General features: G+C 45.3%; 1 protein-coding gene across 1 annotated transcript; it reads right to left on the bottom strand.

The window, feature by feature from the left end:
• Positions 1-6,122: 6,122 nt before the first annotated feature.
• On the bottom strand, positions 6,123-6,687 carry LOC116100597 (ubiquitin-conjugating enzyme E2 variant 2-like). Its single transcript, XM_031384343.1, has 2 exons — positions 6,518-6,687; positions 6,123-6,391 (listed from the first exon to the last, which is right to left on the bottom strand). Exons 1-2 carry the CDS (start codon positions 6,685-6,687, stop codon positions 6,244-6,246), a joined length of 318 nt encoding a protein of 105 aa, XP_031240203.1. The 3' UTR covers positions 6,123-6,243.
• Positions 6,688-19,837: the final 13,150 nt, after the last annotated feature.

The following is a 19,837-nucleotide window of genomic DNA, read 5'->3' on the forward strand; positions in this document are numbered from 1 at the left end:
ATCTTAAACCATATCTAAGAGGACCAGATGGCCCACTACTCAGTGTCTGCCCAGACATGTCCTTGCATACTTTCTCTTCTATATCTTCCTGGCCTGCTAGTTCCCAGAATGTCTTAACAGCTTGCTTATTTTTGCCCAGGCTTATTTGGACACAACAACAACAACAACTACAACAACAAAATCTATGGACCTGAGCGAGTGGTGCCCTGAGCAAGAGGGAGAAGGGAAGGGAGAAAGAAAAAAACAAACAAACAAACAACAAAAGGAAGGAAAAAAGAAAGAAAGAGAGAAAGGAAGAAAGAAAGAAAGAAGGAAACTTATATTCTATATACAAAGCAAGCTGCTTTGAAAAGTGCACATATATATTTGAGTTATGACATACTGTGATGGTTTGTATATACTCAGCCCAGGGTGTGGCACAATTAGAAGGTGTGGCCCTGTTGGAGTAGGTGTGCTACTCTGGGTGTGGGCTTTAAAACCTTCATCCTAGCTACCTGGAAGTCAATACTCTGCTAGCAGCCTTCAGATGAAGATGTAGAACTTTCAGCTCCTCCTGCACCATTGCTGCCTGGATATTGCCATGTGTCTGCCTTGATGATTATGGACTGAACCTCTGAACCTGTTAGACAGTCCCAATTAAATGTTGTCCTTATAGGAGTTGCCTTGGTCATGATGTCTGTTCACAGCAGTAAAATTCAAACTAAGACACATACACATGGAAAAATAGATATTAAGTGTACCGGTAATCTTTCAGAAATGCATCCTTATTAAGCATGCACCACTATCAAGGCAAACAGAATTACTGTTGGGGGTTGGTCTTGTGCACTGAGTATTCAGATGCTGAAATCTGGGCACAGACAGATATCTGTCTATAGCCCCACAGTGGTGTGGTCAAGGACCTCCAGTCTCAAGGTTATGCAAAATTTGTTTTCCATTATCTTTGATTGGTCAATGTCTGAGTCAGGGTTTCTATTCCTGCACAAACATCATGACCATGAAGCAAGTTGGGGAGGAAAGGGTTTATTTAGCTTACATCCACAGTGCTGTTTATCACTAAAGGAAGTCAGGACTGGAACTCAAGCAGGTCAGGAAGCAGGAGTTGATGCAGAGGCCATGAAGGGATGTTCCTTACTGGCTTGCTTCTCCTGGCTTGCTCAGCCTGCTCTCTTATAGAACCCAAGACTTCCAGCCCAGGAATGACACCACCCACAAGGGGCTCTACCCCCTTGATCACTAATTGAGAAAATGCCCCACAGCTGGGTCTCCTGGAGGCACTTCCCCAACTGAAGCTCCCTTCTCTGTGATAACTCCAGCCTGTGTCAAGTTGACACACAAAACCAGCCAGTAAAGTCAATAAAGAGCTGATTCAGCCGGGTGGTGGTGGCCCACGAGCTGGGCGGTGGTGGCACATGCCTTTAATCCCAGAACTTGGGAGGCAGAGGCAGGTGGATTTCTGAGTTTGAGGCCAGCCTGGTCTACAGAGTGAGTACCAGGACAGCCAGGGCTATACAAAGAAACCCTGTCTCAGGAAAAAAAAGAAAAGAAAAGAAAAGAGGGGAAAAAACAAAGAAAAATACCATAACAAAGAGGAATCAAACTTTTTTGGGCAAGAAGTGTCATTTATAGGTCTTGTGCTTGGCTTAGCATGTTCAGGGGCTGCTCCAAGGACCACAGTAAGTAAGTAAGTAAGTAAATGCCAAATCAAAGGAAAAGGGTGCGGGCACCTACAAAACTAATAGCTGCCAAGGTATGTACTGGGAAAAGACAGGCCGCACTGCCTCTGCACTAAGCCCAGACCCTTAACAGGTCTATGCACCTCTGGATTGGAGGCTCCCACCAGCAGGAAAAGGGAAAGCATCAGATTACAAACGAAAGAGGGTAAAACTCCCTCCTCATGGATGATGCCATTTTTTTTTTTTCGAGACAGGGTTTCTCTGTGTAGCCTTGGCTGTCCTGGGACTCACTCTGTAGACCAGACTGGCCTCGAACTCAGAAATCCGCCTGTCTCTGCCTCCCAAGTGCTGGGATTAAAGGCGTGTGCCACCACTGCCCAGGAATTACTTTTAATGACAAAATGTAAAATGCTCTAGGAGCTAGAGAGATGGCTCAGTGAGTAAATGTGTCTGCTGCCAACTTAAGGACCTGAGTTCAAGCCTTGAGACTTACATAAGCAAAGCATTTTTTTAAAATGTGCCATAAAAGACCAAGTATATGGAAAGATATTCTCTGTTCATAGATTAGAAGACTTCTTTGGGGAGCTTGTTTTGTTTGGATTTGCTGTGGTGATGATGGTGGTGGTGGTAGTGGTGATGATGGTGGTGATGGTCATGGTGGTGATGATGGTGGTAGTGGTGGTGGTGATGATGATGGTGTTAATGAGTTTGTTATTGCTGCTGTTTTATGTTGAGCCCTGCTAATTAAGGTTCAAATCTACCATTGTCCAGACAGCTCTCTTGAGCTCCGTGCAAGATGGGGGACTCCCTTTACTAGCAGGGCTTCTCCTTTTCTGACTTTGTCTGGGGAGCTCCAGACCCCCACACCCTCTACCTGCGGAATGTCTGTCGCGTAGCCTTGGCGAGATCATAGGTTCAGTTTGCTTCCCGAGAGAACCTGTCACCTGGACTTCCTGGAATGCCTCTCCATGCACAGGAGGCATTATTCAGTACCCTAAACTGTAGTCAATGATATGTACCCACCCATCTAGAAACCTCTACTCTACTCCCTTTCCCCATAACTATACAACCCTTGATTCACCCCAGTTGGAGTTGAGCTGCCCCTCTGAAGCTGATCCTGGAAGTAGTCGTTTCTGTTGTGCTCACAGGTCATCTGAAGCCCTGTTAGTCAACTCTGCTCCCTTTGTCTTCTTAGGGTGATGAGAAGGGATAAAAAAGGACCACAGTTTTGCTGTTTTTGTTTTGGAATTTGGTCTTGTATGGCCCAGGAGAGCCTTGCACGCCTTACCTAGCTGAAGATGACCTTGAACTTCTGACCCTCTTGTCTACCTCTTGGGCACTGGAATTACAGGCGTGTGCCACCATGAACAGTTTTATGTGGTGCTGAGCAATGCAGACAAGTAATCTCTACTAGCTGAGCTACACCCCAACCCAAAGGCTCGCACTGTTAAGATGCCAATGCAACTCAAATTAGTGTTCAAATTCAATACAACATGCCTTAGTTTCTCTTGTGTTGCTACAACAAAATACCTGCGTCTGAGTAATTAATAAGTCAAGAAATTTATTTTTCTCTTCATTCAGATGTTAATAGTTCTGTCACTGGAACCCAGGTAAGTGAATCCTGGTTGCCTTAGTTAGGGTGTCTTAGTTAGGGTTTTACTGCTGTGAACAGACCCCAGGACCAAGGCAACTCTCATAAGGACAACATTTAATTGGGGCTGGCTTACAGGTTCAGAGGTTCGGTCCATTATCATCAAGGTGGGAGCATGGCAGCGCCCTGGCAGGCATGGTGCAGGACGGAGCTGAGAGTTCTACATCTTCATCTGAAGGCTGCTAGCAGAAGACTGGCTTCCAGGCATCGAGGATGAGGAGCTTAAAGCCCACACCCACAGTGACACACCTACTCCAACAGGACCACACCTCCTAATAGTGCCACTCCCTGTGCCGAGCGTATTCAAACCATTGCAATGGGAAAGAATGGAAGCTGACCATTTAAGAAGAGAACAATCACCCAAGACGGTTTTGCTTTATGACAGCCTGAGCTCCAAAGAGTTGAAGCCTAGTTCACTCCACAAGACCAGTGTGCATTCACTCATTAAGTTGAAGCACCTGTGATCTAATTACTGCTGTGAAACCGCGGCACCTCCAAAGTCCCCAGTAATCTCGGAGGACAAGCTTCTACACATGAGCATTTGAAGGGCTCAGTCAAACCTTCCACCAGGATTCCAGCTGCCTGCTTTATGAAACTTGACAAGCAGACCCAAACATTCACATGTCCACGTAAAAATAAGATCTACAATAGCTAAAAACAATTTTGGAAAAGAAGAGGAAAGTGGGAGGGTGCATATTTTCTGATTTTTAAAATACATTACAAATCTACAGGCTGGCCTGATGGCTTGGCAGGTAAAGGCGTTTGTCTCCAGATTTGTAACCTGAGTTCCACAGGGACATTCAAGGAGGGAGAGAACCAGCTCCTGCACATTGTCTTGTGACCTCACAGGGGCACTGTGAAATGCATGTATCCACACCGCACTAAAAGAATACATTTAAAAAGCGGTGTTACAAGAAACTGAAAAGACAACCCACAGGATAGAAGAAAATAGTTTTACATGGTGTGTCTAAAAAGAATCTAATATTGTATAAAGAACTCATCATTTAACGACAATAAAATAACTCTGTGTAAAAGTGGACAAAGTAGGGCCGGAGAGATGGCTCAGTGGGTAAGAGCACTGGCCAGTCTTCCAGAGAACCAAAGCTCAATGCCCAGCAACCACACGTGACTCAAAATCACCTGCAATTACAATTCCAGGGGATCCACCGCCTTCTTGTGGCCTCTGTAAGTGCACATACATCCTTGCAGACAAAAACACATACACAAAATAAAGTAATATTTTGTGATTTTTAAAATGGACCCTGGATTCGAAAAGGCAATTATCACAGAATGATATGCAAGCAGCAATACACACAGACACAGCAGAGATGCCCCATGTCAATCACAGAGGAATGGAAGTCAGAGTCACACCCTGTGCATGGTCTGGAGCAAAAAGACAGGTGTCTTATTAGGGTTTCTATGGCTATGATGAAACACCATGACCAAAAGCAGCTTGGGCAGGAAAGGGTTTATTTCAGCTCACAGTTCCACACCACAGTCCATCACTGAGGGAAGTCAGGGCAGGAACCTGGAGGCGGGAACTGAAGCAGAGACCATGGAGGAACACTGCTTACTGCCTTGCTCCTTCCTCATGGCTTGCTTAGCCTGCTTTTGTATACCACCGAGGACCACCAGCCCAGGGATGGTACCCCGCACAGTGAGCTGAGCCCTCTCCCGCTGACCACCAATCAAGAAAATGACCCACAGGTTTGGCCACAGGTCAATCTTGTGAGGGAGGGCACTGTCTCAACTGAGAGGTCCCCCCCCTTCAAAATGACTCTAGCCTGTGTCAAGTTGACAAAAACTAGACAGCACAGCAGCTCATAGAAGCCTAGTAGTAGAGTGCCTGCCTAGTGTGCCCAAGGCCCTGGGTTAGGTCTCTAGTGTCACTGCCCCTCCCCCACCCAGAAAAAAAGTGTCCCTGAGAATATGGGGGGAAGGGTGGAATGCTTATATGCTGCTAGAATGTAAAACGGTACAGCTGTGTCGGAGCACATCGTGGCAATTTCTCAACAGACTAAACATAGAATTACCATACAACCTAGCAATTCCCCTTAAGCATCATTTTACCTGGTGTAAGGTGCATAATTGGAATAGAGACAGTTGCATCCTTGGTCCCCAGCTGGTGACCCATTGGGAGGTGGTAGAAAGTTCATGACATGGGACCTGGTTGGTGGAAGTAGGTCCCTGAGGAAGTGCCCTTGAAGGTGATCCCTAGATTCCAGGTCCTTCCCTGACTCCATTTCCCATCCAACATGAAGCAAGCTTCTTTTTTTTTTCCTTTTTGTTGACTTCACTTAAAACTTCTAAGCATGTTTTATTAAACAAAGACCGTAGACAAATTATTATGTCTGTTAGATGTAACAAACGAAAACAGCTTTTAACAAAAATTCAAAACCCTAAACATCTTTTTATTATAAATACAGGTATCAAAACAATCCTGAACCTATTTTTGATACTAACAGTAGTCAGTACCCACACCGCGTCAAGAATCAACACAACTGTTGACTATTCATTATATCTGCTATTTTAAACGATTCCAACTGCAGCTCTAAATGTGATGGATAAAGCATGCCATTTCTGTTCTTCCTTCTTGAGACTACTGTTCAGAAAAACAAATGTTTCCATGGCCATCTGACACTCCTTTGCCATGCTTCTGTCTTGAAAACCTGAACTTCACTTTGAGTACTTCAGGTTCATGTTTAAATGACAGTGATTTAAGAAGAGAAAGAAAAATTATGCTTCACTTCTCTTGTTACCTGAAAACATGTTAAATATATTCTTACAACCGTCCAGGCCATGTTTACCAGCTGCAATTCTTTTACTTAATGTGTGAGTATTTTGCATGGTGATATTTAATTAAGACATTAACATGAGTAGAAGGCTGTTGATTTAAGACAAGTTTGAGATCCACTAAAATTAGTTGTTGTACGTCTGTCCTTCTGGTGACTGTGGAAGCTTCATATTTTCTTTGGACATCATGAGACGTCTTAGCTCTTGAAGTACGACTTTAATGCTATAGGGCTTTTGCCATTTTACTAATACTGGTATGCTCTGTGCATCCACCATTCCACTGGAATTATTGATTCCATTCATATTAAGTTTTATTACAAATCTAACTGATGGAGGAGCTTCTGGGTATTTAGATCCACATTCTACTTTCAGACTATATATTCTGTTTTCATAGTTTGTCCTTGGTGGCCCAATAATCATGCCTGTCCCCCTTGTAAGTGTAAGTGTCATGTCTTCTTCAGCTTCAAGGCCCCAGCTAACCCTACCATCACCCATTCCTTTTTGTCCTTCTTCAAGTTCTTCCAACAAGCGAAAATTATGAGGAACTTTAACTCCTGTGGAGACCGCCATCTTCTCCCGCTACCGGACGCACCCAGCTGTTGGGCGCCAAGGCATGGCCACCTGACTCCTGCCCCTCAACTAGCCTGAGAACTGCCTGACATTCACCTTGGCTAAAAACATCCTGTGCCTGTTTATCAAGAAGTAATATACCAAGACCTTCCGAAAAGGACTACGAAATGTTCCGGACCCCCTGACAGCATCCGCCAGATGGACAGCCCTGGAGTGAACCCATTGTTCCCCACCTCTCGCTTTTTCTGCTTTTGTGAAGTATATATTGAGCAGTTGCTCTAAGTAAAGTAGACCTTGACAAACCTTTGCAGGGTCTCCTCCTCTCTCTCGCCCATTTTACTTTTGCAGGCATGGTCCCCCTTGACCCCCGAATAACTGAACCCCACAGGCCGGGATACCCAGTAAGCTTCTTTAGCTACCACGTGCTCTTGCTAGCTAACTGTTCTGCCCACAGCAACGGAGCAAAAGGACTGTAGTCTAAAACTGCTGAACCCATGAACCAAAAATAAAGGCCTCCTGCTTTTAATTTGCTCCTTCTGGTATTCATCGGCCATAGGAAAGCTGACACAATGACCAAGGGGAACGAAAATGTACGACGACAACGACAACGACAACAACAACATAAAACCTACAAATGTTGCACAACAGCCGCAAGAGGCGAGGTCAAGCTTAGGCTGATGTGCTGGCTGAGAATGTGATGAATCCACATGATGGAATGCTCTTCACACAAGAAGGAATGGAACATCTACAAGCTACATCTCAGAGCCTTGGAAACACAAAACCAACATAAAAGCCAGACATGAAATGTCACCTTACTAAATGATTATATTATATGAAACTCCAGAATAAGGAACCCATAGAGATAGAAAGTAGATTAGTCTCAGAAATGAAAGAGAGGGAAGGAGAGAGGGAGAGAGGGTAAGGGAGGGGGGGAGAGGGTAGGACGGAGGGAGGGAGGGAGGGATAGCAGTTTTCAGGAGCCATGAGGAGAAGGGAAGAAGGAAGCAGTGATATGGATATAGGGTCTCTTTGGGGGTGATAAAAATGGTCTGGAATTATATGGTAGTTATTGTTGCAGAACTCCACATATATTTAAAAACTACTGTATTGCACACTTTGAAATGATGAGTTCTATGATGTGTGAAAAGAGGAAGAAGGGGGCAAGAGAAAGAATATGGAAAGTTTGGAAGGCAAAGAAAAGAAATTAAGGACTTGACTGGGCATTTTGCTTTCTCAGTAAAACAATCAATTCTTTCCATAGACACAGACAGAGACCATTCCAGAAGGGCCAGTAAATGCTTCTCGACCTAGCCAAAGGCCAACAGTTGCTCATTTAGTACAGCACAAAAGCTTGTTTAGATGGAGAAGGACTAAAAGGGGAAAATTGGGGCCTAGTGAAATGGTCGGGCAGTGGTGGCACATGCCTTTAATCCCAGCACTTGGGAGACAGATGCAGGCGGATTTCTGAGTTTGAGGTCAGCCTGGTCTACAGAGTGAGTTCTAGGACAGACAGGGCTATACAGAGAAACCCTGTCTCGAAAAAAAAACAAAAAAAAAACAAAAAAAAAAGAAAAAAAAGAAAAAGAAAAAAAGAAAAGAAATGGCTCAGTGGATGAGGGCTCTTGTTACTAAGCCTCATGATCTGAATCCCCAGGCCCCACATGTTGAAAGGAGAAAAATTGACTCCTACGAGTTGTCCTCTGACCTCCATATGTGCACTATGACATACCCAAGTACCACCCCCTCCATAAATAAATATGTGTAAAAAAACTTTAAATAAATTAGTGTATTAAAAGGATGTTTCGATGCACAAGGTGATGCATGCCTTGAATCCCAGCATTTGGGAGGCAGAGGCAGGTGGATCTCTGTGACTTTGAGGCCAACCTGGTCTACAAAGAGTTCCAGGACAGCCAGGGGTATTACACAGAGAAACCCTGCCTCAAACAAACAAAAAAGAAAAAAAAAAAGAAAAGAAGGAAGGAGGAAAAGGGAATCTTTCATCAGTCCTCTAAGTGTGCCATGAGCTCTTTCTATGTTGCCATCCTGGGCCAGGACTGGCAGCACAAAGACCTTAGGAGCAGGAGTCCTTTCCTTGGCTGCTAAAGTCCATCGCTTTGCCAGTGACATATTTTCAGTTCCCAGGTAAAACATCTCCATGGTCTTGGCAAGTAAATTTTCTCAGTAAAGAACTCATTCTCCCAGAAACAACTCCAGGGGCACTTCCTGGACACCCACTCATGGGCAAACACTGAGGATGCTCTTGTCTGAAAGAGCATCCCGCCTCTGCCAGAGCAGACAAGCCGCCTCCAGAAATGCCACAGACACTCACCTAGGTGTGAACTCAGACAACAGGGTTCTCGGAAGTGGAGAATAAAATGGTGTCTTCCAGGGGTTAGGGGTTAGAGAAAGATTAGGGTTCTGATGGGGAGAGTCACAACATTTCAGTTAGGCTACTAAATCCAGAGATCTCATTTTGTGACATAGAGTGTTACCAAACTGGGGGTCACAACCTGTGTCCCAACAAGCCAGTTAGGCTACCCCTCCTCAAGGAGCCAATTAAAAAGCCAAATTAGTAATGGAAAGCAGATTTATTTAATGAGGCCACATTGGGAAGAGGGACAAAGGAATTAGCAATGTCCCCATCCCCCAGTCCATCTTTGGGGTCCTGAAGTGTGGTAAAATTTTAGATAGAGAGCAGGCACACACACATCTAAAGCAGTCCAGGTTAAAGTGTGGTCTGGTGTCATTGTCCACCCCCCACCCCCACCCCACTCCCACCCCACCCCCACACCTAGTGATCAGTCACTATCTGCAATTTGTAAGACTATTTACCAAGACAAGCCCATTTTTCTTTTTCAGCACGAGGTTCCCAGGGAAATTCCATTTCTTTGACGGTCATTGGGTTTGATTGAGAGACAAAATTGTCTCTTTGGAATATCTTCATTTCTACCAAGGCATGAACAATTAAAAAGAAAATCCATCTTACACTTGAAAATTGCCAAGAGATTTTGAGAGTTCCCAAGATAAATAAAGATGTGGAGTAAAGCCGGGCCATGGTGGCGCACGGCTTTAATCCCAGCACTTGGGAGGCAGAGGCAGGCAGATTTCTGAGTTCCAGGCCAGCCTGGTCTACAGAGTGAGTTCCAGGACAGCCAGGGCTACACAGAGAAACCCTGTCTCGAAAAAAAAAAAAAAAAAGATGTGGGTAACATGCTCAATTACCAGTCTGATTTAGCCACTTCACAACACACAGACTTTATTTGTGAAATAATACAACACACACACACACACACACACACACACACACACACACGATTATTTTAAAGAAGCAAAGAAATAGTTGCCTTTCTTGCCTTCACTTAATATGCTTGTTATCGGGAGACCCTTCCTTAGTTCAGAAGAACACGGATCTATCCCAGTGGCTGGAGAACTAGCCAGAACAGCCGTCCAATTTGGAACAGTTGTGAAATGCGTGTCCCTTGGAGTGCCACAGAGGAGGAACTTCCCTGGCTTTTCCCAGAAGTGGAAGTCAGGGGATGTCCAGAGTACCACGCAGAGTGATGCACTTTGGTTCCCATTTAAACAGCATTGGCCACTTGCCTTGGTATCAGTAAAGAGGGATGACAATGTGTGGCGCTCGCCCAACCAGGAGATTTCCTGCTCCTCGTCGCCCTCTAGTGGTCAGCTACACCCAGGCTCTTTGACCTCTCCTGGTCCCCCTTATCTGTAGGTATCAACCAGCCTGGGTTGGGCAGAGGAACCATCCTGCCTTTGCCAAATTACTGATGCTGAGATCCACACCCAAGAGGCTGATTTACTTGGCCCAGATTTAATCTGGGAGCTGGGGATTTTATTACTGGGAACCTCTGACTTTCACTGGAGATCTATCGAGGGCCCTAAGCTGGGCTGCTGACTTATTTTTAGACCCCACTCTGCTCTCTGATGTGAAGGACCCTTAGGGAAGTTACAGCACTGAGAATATCTTACCTTCACACATTCCTCCCCTTTTTCTCCTGAAACATTCCTGGTAGTAGATGTGCTGTTAATAGACGCAGTTTGAGAAAATAGTTTTGAGGTTTTGCATAAAGAGATAAAACATATTGTCTTTGCAGTGTGCTGCCAACACCCTTGGGTTCATGTGTGTACTAGTGTGTGTTTGCCTGTATGCTTGACTTCTTCATAAAAAGCTTCAAGACCTTCCAAGGGCCTTTGGTGTGGGCTCCTCTAGCCGGGCCAGGCCCCCTTGGCTCTAACGTTGAACAGACTGTACCTTTAGACACTTCTGACTGTATCCATGCTCAGTATCCAGTGCTCCATTCATCATGGAGAGTCTCAGATCTACTGTCCTAAACTCTGGTGAGGATCCAGTATTGATAGTGTGGCAGAAGCCAGAGGCCTTGAATCAGACCAATGACTCAATTGCAACGAACATTTGCAAATAAAGCTGTTTTGGCAGAAAGGTACACTGTGTAACACACCACAGACCCCAGTGCAACTATGCATGTGTGATGGAAAGCTGGGAAAAACAGAGATGCGGAATAGTACAAGTACGTGGAGGAACTGGAGATCAATAGCTGTGATTGGTGTGGTATGATAGAGGAGCAAATCATGGCCAGAGGGTAGGCAAGATGTTCTTGTTTGTTTGTTTTTTTAAATTATTTATTTATTATATGTAAGTACACAGACACTCCAGAAGAGGGCATCCAATCTCATTACAGATGGTTGTGAGCCACCATGTGGTTGCTGGGATTTGAACTCAGGACCTTTGGAAGAGCAGTCAGTGCTCTTAACCGCTGAGCCATCTCTCCAGCCCTTGTTTTTGTTTTCGTTTTTGTTTTTTTTTGAGGGAAGGTTACAAGATTGGAGGACAGATGTGGAAGGCCTGGGACATGATGTATGATGTGAAATCCTCAAAGAATGAATTAAAAAATGTTTTAAAAAAGACCTTAGGAAGACCTTAAGAAATGAGGACCAAGAAGGAGATCATAGTAAAATGGAAAGAACAAAGTACAGAGCTGAGAGAGAGCTCTATGGGTATAGGGCTCACTGTGTGTTTGTCTTAGCTAGAGTTTCCATTGCTGTGAATAGACACCATGACCAAAGCAACTCGAGGAGGAAGGTTTATTTGGCTTACACTTCCACATTACTCTTCAAAGGAAGTCAGGACAGGAACTCAAACAGGGCTGGAGCCTGGAGGCAGGAGCTGATGCAGAGGCCATGGAGGGGTGCTGCTTACTGACTTGTTCCTCATGGCTTGTTCAGCTGCTTTACTACAGAAGCCAGGATCATCAGCCCAGGGATGGCACCACCCACAATGGGCTGGGCCCTCCCCATCAATCACTAATTAAGAAAATATCTTATAGGCTTGTCTACAGCCCGATCTTTTGGAGGCATTTCCTCAGTTGAGGTTTCCTCCTCTCAGAAGACTTTAACTTGTGTCAAGTTGACATAAAACCATCCAGCTAGCCGGGCAGTGGTGGCAGACGCCTTTAATCCCAGCACTTGGGAGGCAGAGGCAGGTGGATTTCTGAGTTCGAGGCCAGCCTGGTCTACAGAGTGAGTTCCAGGACAGCCAGGGCTACACAGAGAAACCCTGTCTCAAAAAAACCAACCAACCAAACAAACAAACAAAAATAACTATCCAGCAAAACACCTCTTAAGAAAGAAAGCATTTCACTGGGGCTGGCTTACAGTTTCAGAGAGTTAGTCCATTATCATCATGGTGGCAAGCTTGGTGGCAAGCAGGCATGGTGCTGGAGAAGTAGCTAAAAAATACATCCTAAATCCTAGGCGGGGGGATTGAGGGGTGCAGGGAAGGGGAGGGGCGGGGAGAGGGAGAGGGAGAAAGAGACTGGGCCTGGCATGCGTCAAAGCTTAAGCCCAATGACATACTTCCTCCAACATGGCCCCACCTACTCCAACAAGGCCACACCTTCTAATCTTTGTAATCCTTCCAAAGAGTTCTACTCCCTGGTGACTAAGCATTCAAATATATGAACTTATAGGGCCCTTCTATCCAAACCACCTCCATGTACAAGCATGAAGACCAAGTTCTGAACCCCGGAACCCAAGTAAAAAGCTGTGTGTGGCTTCAAGCATCTGTAATCCTAACGTTAGGGAATGGATCCCCAGAGCTCATTGGTTAGCCGCTGTAGTCCATCAGTGAGTGAGCTCCACATTCTTTTTTTTGTTTTGTTTTGTTATTTGAGACAGGGTTTCTCTGTATAGCCCTGGCTGTCCTCGAACTCACTCTGTAGACCAGGCTGGCCTCGAACTCAGAAATCCACCTGCCTCTGCCTCCCAAGTGCTGGGATTAAAGGTGTGCGCCACCATCGCCCGGCGAGCTCCACATTCTTTGAGAGATACTCTCTCAAGACTAATAACAAATGATGGTGATGATGATGGTGATGATGGTGGTGATGGTGATATGGAGAGAAATAGAGGACACGTAATCTTAATCTCTGTCTTGCATACAAGTACACACACAAATACACATATCCACATGGATTTATCTCTTGGCTACATAGGACACACACACACACACAACACACAACTTTGAGTAATCCAAAGTTTAAGATTATGCCTTTCATCTTGGTGGATATCAGAATGAGTGTCCACTGTATTTAAGTCCATTTAAGTTCACTTCAACAAATAGCCAAAGGGGGAAGGAAGCTCGGCCCTTCTGTGCTAATACAATTCCCCAAGAGGCTAAGGCAGGACTGAAGCCTGGGCTATACAGTAAGTTCAAAGTCTGACTGGGCAACTTAATGAGACCTTGTCTCAAAATAAAGAGTAAAAAGAAAGTTTGGTATGTAGTCCAGAGCTCTGGGTTGAACCCCCACCCCTGGCCCCACACACGTAGTTATTCATTGGTCCAAGAGTAGACAGATAAATAGGACAGATTTGAGCTGAACTTCCGTCGGCTTCAGAGACTCCTGCAACCGGGACTCAGACCACAATGCCAGGAAGAAGGTCTCTTTCCTGAGCCTCTGCCCAGGCTCTGCTCTTCCTTGGCCTGCGGCCTTCCTCCTCAGCCACACAGAAGGGCTTTCTCCTCACAGCAGAAAACATGACCTCAGGCAGGTCTGGGCTGCAATTTCCGGCCCCCTGCCAAAGAGGAAGAGACCTCTTCCCCATTCCTTTGAAAACAAAGCAGAAGTGGATTTAAAGTCCTCCCTCAACCCCCCCCCCCCAACTCACCTGTATTCCCAACTGAGCCAATCCAGGTACTTCGATTTGTCATCTTTCTGGAGCCCTTAGTTGTAGCTGGGGAGAAAGTGTCCTCCAGAGCACCCAGGGAGGGTAAGGGACCGGCTGGAGAGCTGGCTGCACAGTCCAGATCACTTGCTTGCAGTGCACAGGAACATGTGGGTTCCCAGAACCCACACAGACAGTGGATAACAAGCCAGGCAGCCATAGAGTCACCAATTTTCTAGGTTCAGAGTCTACAGTTTCCAACAGTTGCCAAAAGGACACTTAACCCAAAAGCCTCATCTTGGAAGGCACCATGGTGGCCGCCCAGTTCAAAGCCCTCATTTTCCTGCTGTAGATGCTGTAAGCAGAGAGTTTAGGAGGTTTTTCTAAGGCCCACCCAGGCCTGGATGGGACTCTATGCTTAGGCGTCTCTCAGGGAGGAGATAGTGAGGGGCAGAGTCACGACCTGACCGTTCAGAGAAAGAGGAGACTGAGGGACTAGAACTGTTGTTGATACCCACATCCCCAGTACACAAGGATCCAGAGGTTGACCAACCTGGGCTACATAAGTGAGTTGAAGACCAGCCTAGGCTATATAGCAAGACCCTGTCTCAAAACAAAACAAAACAAAACAAAAACAGGGTAGGAAGAAAGAAGGAAGGGAGGAAGGTTGGTTTTAAACAAAATAAGGAAAATGGCTGAGCACAACAGCTAAACTGGCTAAGATCCAAAGTCCCAGGGGCGTGTGGACTTGTGGAGGAATTTCAAAAACTGGGCCTGACCCTACCTGACTGGAAATGGACAAACGTGGACTTGAGTTTCAAAAACAGGACAGGGAGTTTCAGAGAACTTCAGTCTGGGAGCAGGACTAGGACTCGGGACTCACTAAGGACAGGTCCCACCACGCACGTGTCACTTCTCCTTTAGGGATGGGGAGATGCTGGGTACAGAGGGCTGAGCTGGTAGATTATGTCCTTGGGGAATGGGCTGAAGTATCTCCACTACCAAACCAAACCGAACGAAACCCCAAGAACAGTAAATTGGCAGCCCTCAGATGGATTCAACCTTCAGATGTGAGGGAAATATGTGAGGGAAAAAGATTCAAACAAATCCAGACAGGCACAGGCTCTGGGTTCAATCCCCAGTGCTGTAAAGAATGAAATAAAATGGTGCTGATTGTGGCCTGGAGACCAGCCTAGGCTACAAGAGATCCTGTCTTTTTTTTTTTTTTTTAAAGATGGTGGCACATGCCTTTAATCCTAGTAGTTGGGAGGCAGAGGCAGGCAGATCTCCAAGTTTGAGGCAAGCCTGGTCTACAGAGTGAGTTCTAGTATAGCCAGGGCTACATATGTGATATACAAGACTATGTATCAAAAATAAGTAAATGAAGACATTCTCTACAAAATTGCCTTCCTGGATTTCTGATGGTCCATGCTTTCCCTCTGCCCAGCATGGCTATCACTGCCCTCTATGGTGGAAGCAAGCATATGCTACTCTAATATGCCCATACCTCAACACTCCCTACCACCATTCACAAGTTCTGCTATCTGCTATCTGTCTATAACTATCCTTTGGCTTCTTTATCGGGTTCTTTTACCTACCACCCTTCTCCACCCTTATCCCTTCCAAATCCCCAACACTAGGTGGGAGAGAAAGTTAGAGGGCAAGGGTGGGGAACATAGATATCGCTAGACTACTTCCTCCTGATTAGGGGCATTGAATTCCCTGGAGCAAGTCCAATATTCTCTGTCAGGATATCTCCAACCAGCAACCAGCAGCAGCAGGGGGAGCAGCAGCCCCATCTCAGGGGCTTTGGCCTTTTTATACCCTCTCAGGAATCCCCAGAACTCCAAATGTAAACTATCTTCAGTTGGAAAAGTCACACCCCTACCAGACATAGGACAAATCATAGCTGCTGTGGAAGATCCGAAGCAGCCCCATGGCCCACACCAGAGATTGAAATAAAACATATTCACTAACATTTCTGTGTTGAAAGAAACCAAATCTATCTCAATCCAGCACAGATGTGAGTGTGTGACCCTGATCTACCTTCCACACAGCACACATGGTTTTGTAGAAGACTTAGAGAGAAGACAGGAGTGGGAATGCGGGGGGAGGGGGGCGGGGGGGTCCTTCTGATAACTCACTCACAAGATGGCAGCTGAGCCCAGGCTGTAGGTGTCTGTTGGTAGTCTGGTAGTCTTTCTATACCATGTACAGGGGCTGAAATCTTGAAATGCATTGGATTAGACATGGGACTAACTAGAACCTAGGCTGGCCTCAAAGTTGCCTCAGTCTTCTTGAATGCTGAGATTACAGATGTGAATCAGGATACCAACTGGATAACCTACATTTGAGACAAAGTAATAAATGAAAACAAAGGAGAATTAAAAATAAGAAAGTGTTTCTTCTTTCTTATTTTTCAATTTTAAAAAGAAAAATGTATACATTATATTGTTACATATGTTACATGTATTTTAAAAAGCTGTCCATTTCAGTAACTAAAATGATCTGAACATTTAAAAATGACACGGTGATTAAAGTGCATATGACAACTTTCAGGACACCTAGGGCTGACTTGGGTTCTACTCTAGACTGTCACACCCTTGTATCCCCATCACCAACTTGGAGGTTCCTTTTCTTTTCAGACAGGTAGATGGGAGAGGCAGGCCTGCTCCTCCTTGTCATCAGTTCTAGATTCTTGAATTTAAAATGGGCAGCATAGCGAATTAAACCCCCACCGACCTCTTTGCATCTTATTAAGATAAACCAATTAAATAAAACAAGCTAGGCTTGCAGAGTTCAGTGTCACTGACTTGAGCCTCCCTGAGATGGCCTGCTTGTTCTGCTTGGTTGTTTTGTCTGAAAGCCATGTTCTTCTGCAATTTCAGTTCAGCGCATTGTGGCATCTCCTCACTTCAGCTGTCTGGGATTGGCTGGAAATCGCAGGGGAAATGGAACCAGGTGTGAACAGCAGCAATGTAACAGACCAAAGGCAAGTCTCAAAGATATACAACTTCCTTCTAAACTGGGAAAACTAGCATGTAGCAACTTGAAAGAGACAATGGACCCAGGTTGTTTACAGATCTTTCTCTGAAGTTAAAACTACTCTAGCAAACATTTAAAAGTCATGCTCAAATGTAGTAGACACTGGAGGAGTTCCTGTAAGAGCAATAATATACATCACATACACACACACACACACAAGAGGAGACAATGAGATTGAAGATGGTGCGGATGTCGGATCCTAGGTTGAGGCAGGAGGATCTCGAGTTCTAGGATAGCCTGAGCTGTGTAGTGGGCCCTGAAGAAGTAGGAGTGGGAGGGGACAGGAGAAGACAGGGGAGGAACTAGGGGAGGAGAGAGGGGTGGGGGAGAGGGAAGAAGGAAGGAATGGGAGAAAGAAGTAGTAGCTTGATTTTTTTTTTTAAGTCAGAAGAACAAAAATTCCAACTCTGGGTGATGTAGGGTTGGCAGGGATGTGCGGGGTGGGGGTAGGTGGGGGGGAAGACCCTCATTATCTGTTGGCAGGAGTGCAGGCTAACTTGGGAGGTAGGAGATTATATGATAGGTTGAATACTATCTGTATTCATTAGTTTTCTTTTCTGCTGTAACAAATTACCTGATAGAAGCACCTCGGGGGAAGAGAGGTTTATTTTGGCTCACAGTTCCAGAGTCAGTCTTTCCTGGTGGAGAAGGCAAAGTAGATCAATTCCAGGGCAGTGGGAGCACATGGTAGCAACTTGCTCACCTGGTGGCAGGCCAGAAGGCAGAGGGATCAGGCCTGAATCAGAGTAGATACAATCTTCAAAGTCTTGCCCCTTAGTCACCTACTTCTGCAAGGTCATACTTCCTACAGGCTCCACAGCCTTTGTACTAGCTCCACAATCTGACCAAGTGTCCAGGATATTCTTTGTAGGAGATATTTCATAGTCAAACTGTAACAATATCCATGCTCCCATAAACCTGAAGTTCAAGCTCCAAATTCATTTTTCAAATACTCTTCTGTATTTCTGTGTATGTACATGTAGGAGAATGAACAATGTGTTAAAGAGAAGCAATCTGACTCCCCATCACTGTGGAAGATGGTAAATAAAAGTGGTCCACGAGACAGCCAGAAGTAACAGATTTGATACACACTTGGCAGCATGACGAGTTACTAAAAGCATAGCATTGGGAGCGGGGGAGGCATTCCGTGAAGTCTAAAGCAGAATGCATCCACAAAAATCAATAGCACTTGCCCATAAAACATCATACATTGGGCAAGAACTATGCAAATGCCAGGATGCCCATCACACAGTTCAGAACGGCTATTTCCGAGAAGGAGAGAAGAAGCATGGGGTGGCGGAGGGAGATGAAAGCAAAGCCAGGAGTTTCCTAAGGTTTCCTGGCTGGCTAGTCTCCTTCTTAAGCCCATGGCAGGGATGGGGTGGGGGCTAAGAGGGTGGTAACACTTCTCTGACTACCTCTACTTTGGGATAGAACATGGAATTAGAGTTGTGGGTGGAAGTTGCATTGTTGACCAGTACTTTTTGTAAGGAAGTGCTTATTGCAGACCAGAGCGTTTAATTTGTGGCAGGAGAATATCCAAGGCTTTGGTCTACTACTGCCGAGAGTCATAAAGACAAGAATTTAGGAAAAACTTCTACCAACTTGTACCCCTGAGTGGATACAAAAGACCCTCCCCTGTCTCCTTCCTGCTAACCCAATATTAAGACATAAAATTTTGGAGACAAAGTCTTGTTTTAGTATCCTGGGATTGGAGACTGCTTATTACTGCGGCACAACACTAGCCTACTCTGATTAATACAAGGAATGATTGACTAAATAAAACAAGAGAGTGATGTTAGTGAATATGATTGACTCCAATTTATGGGTCTCCACTCCCTCTTTTCCTACACCAAACCAAATGGAGAAGGGAAAGGCAATCAATGCTGTTAATTGCTTAAGTCCCACAGTCTTCAACAAGGGCCTGACAACAGTCCAATCCGGCTGTCTTAGTTAAGGTTTCTATTGCCATGATAAAGCACGATGACCAAAATAAACTTTGGGGAGAAAAGGGCTTATTTTAGCTTATGATTCTCAGGCCACACTCCATCACTGAAGAAAGCTAGGGTAGGGCCACAAGACAGGAGCCTAGACACAGGAGTGGATGCGAGGCAGTGGGGTGCTGCTTACTGGTTTGCTCCTTGTGGCTTGCTCAGCCTGTTTTCTTATACAATCAAGGACCATCAACCCAGGGGTGGCACTACCCACCATGGGCTAGGCCCTCCTGTATCAATCACTAGTTAAGAAAATTCCCTACAGTCTTGTCTACTGCCCAATCCCATGGAGCCACTTTCTCAATTGAAGTTCCCTCTTCTCTGATGATTCTAGGTCAGTGGTTCTCAACCTGTGGGTCACAACCTTTCCATGGTTGAATGAAACCTTTCACAGGATCACATATCAGATATCCCACATGTCAGATATTTACATTATGATTCATAACAATAGCAAAATTATAATTATGAAGGAGCAATGAAAATAATTTTATGGTTGGGAGTCATGACAACATGAGGAATAGTATTAAAAAGGTTGTGGCATTAGGAAGGCTAAGGATCATTGTTCTAGGTTGTGCCAAGTTGACATAAAAACTAGCCAGCACACTGGCTATAGGCTTTAGTGTTGACGGAAGCCCATCACTCTGCAAAGATTGCTGAGTAAATGAGTTCCTATCAGCCTGACGCCTCTTGCCACAAGGCCCCTCCTTCATCTCACCCTGGCCAACTTCTATCACTGTTAGAGACAGAAAACAGGGAGGACCCCTGGAGGATGGCACCAGGATTTGCACAGGCTAGACCACCTATCAAAATCCCCAGGAGAACTTGAATGGTCAGAAATGCAAATCTTTAGACCTTCAGTCAGACTGGCTGAGTGTGGAGGTGCCATTAGGAAAGCTGGGTTTCAAAAGCTCTCT

This window comes from Mastomys coucha, unplaced genomic scaffold, assembly GCF_008632895.1.
Source record: "Mastomys coucha isolate ucsf_1 unplaced genomic scaffold, UCSF_Mcou_1 pScaffold21, whole genome shotgun sequence".
Classification (NCBI taxonomy): domain Eukaryota; kingdom Metazoa; phylum Chordata; class Mammalia; order Rodentia; family Muridae; genus Mastomys; species Mastomys coucha.

Bases quoted from the DNA above. Each gene is read 5' to 3' on its own strand.
- LOC116100597 (XM_031384343.1), bottom strand. From the start codon at position 6,687: ATGGCGGTCTCCACAGGAGTTAAAGTTCCTCATAATTTTCGCTTGTTG. The intron at 6,392-6,517 runs GACAAACTATGA...TTCCAGTGGAAT, and splicing joins ATGATTATTGGGCCACCAAG to GGTGGATGCACAGAGCATAC.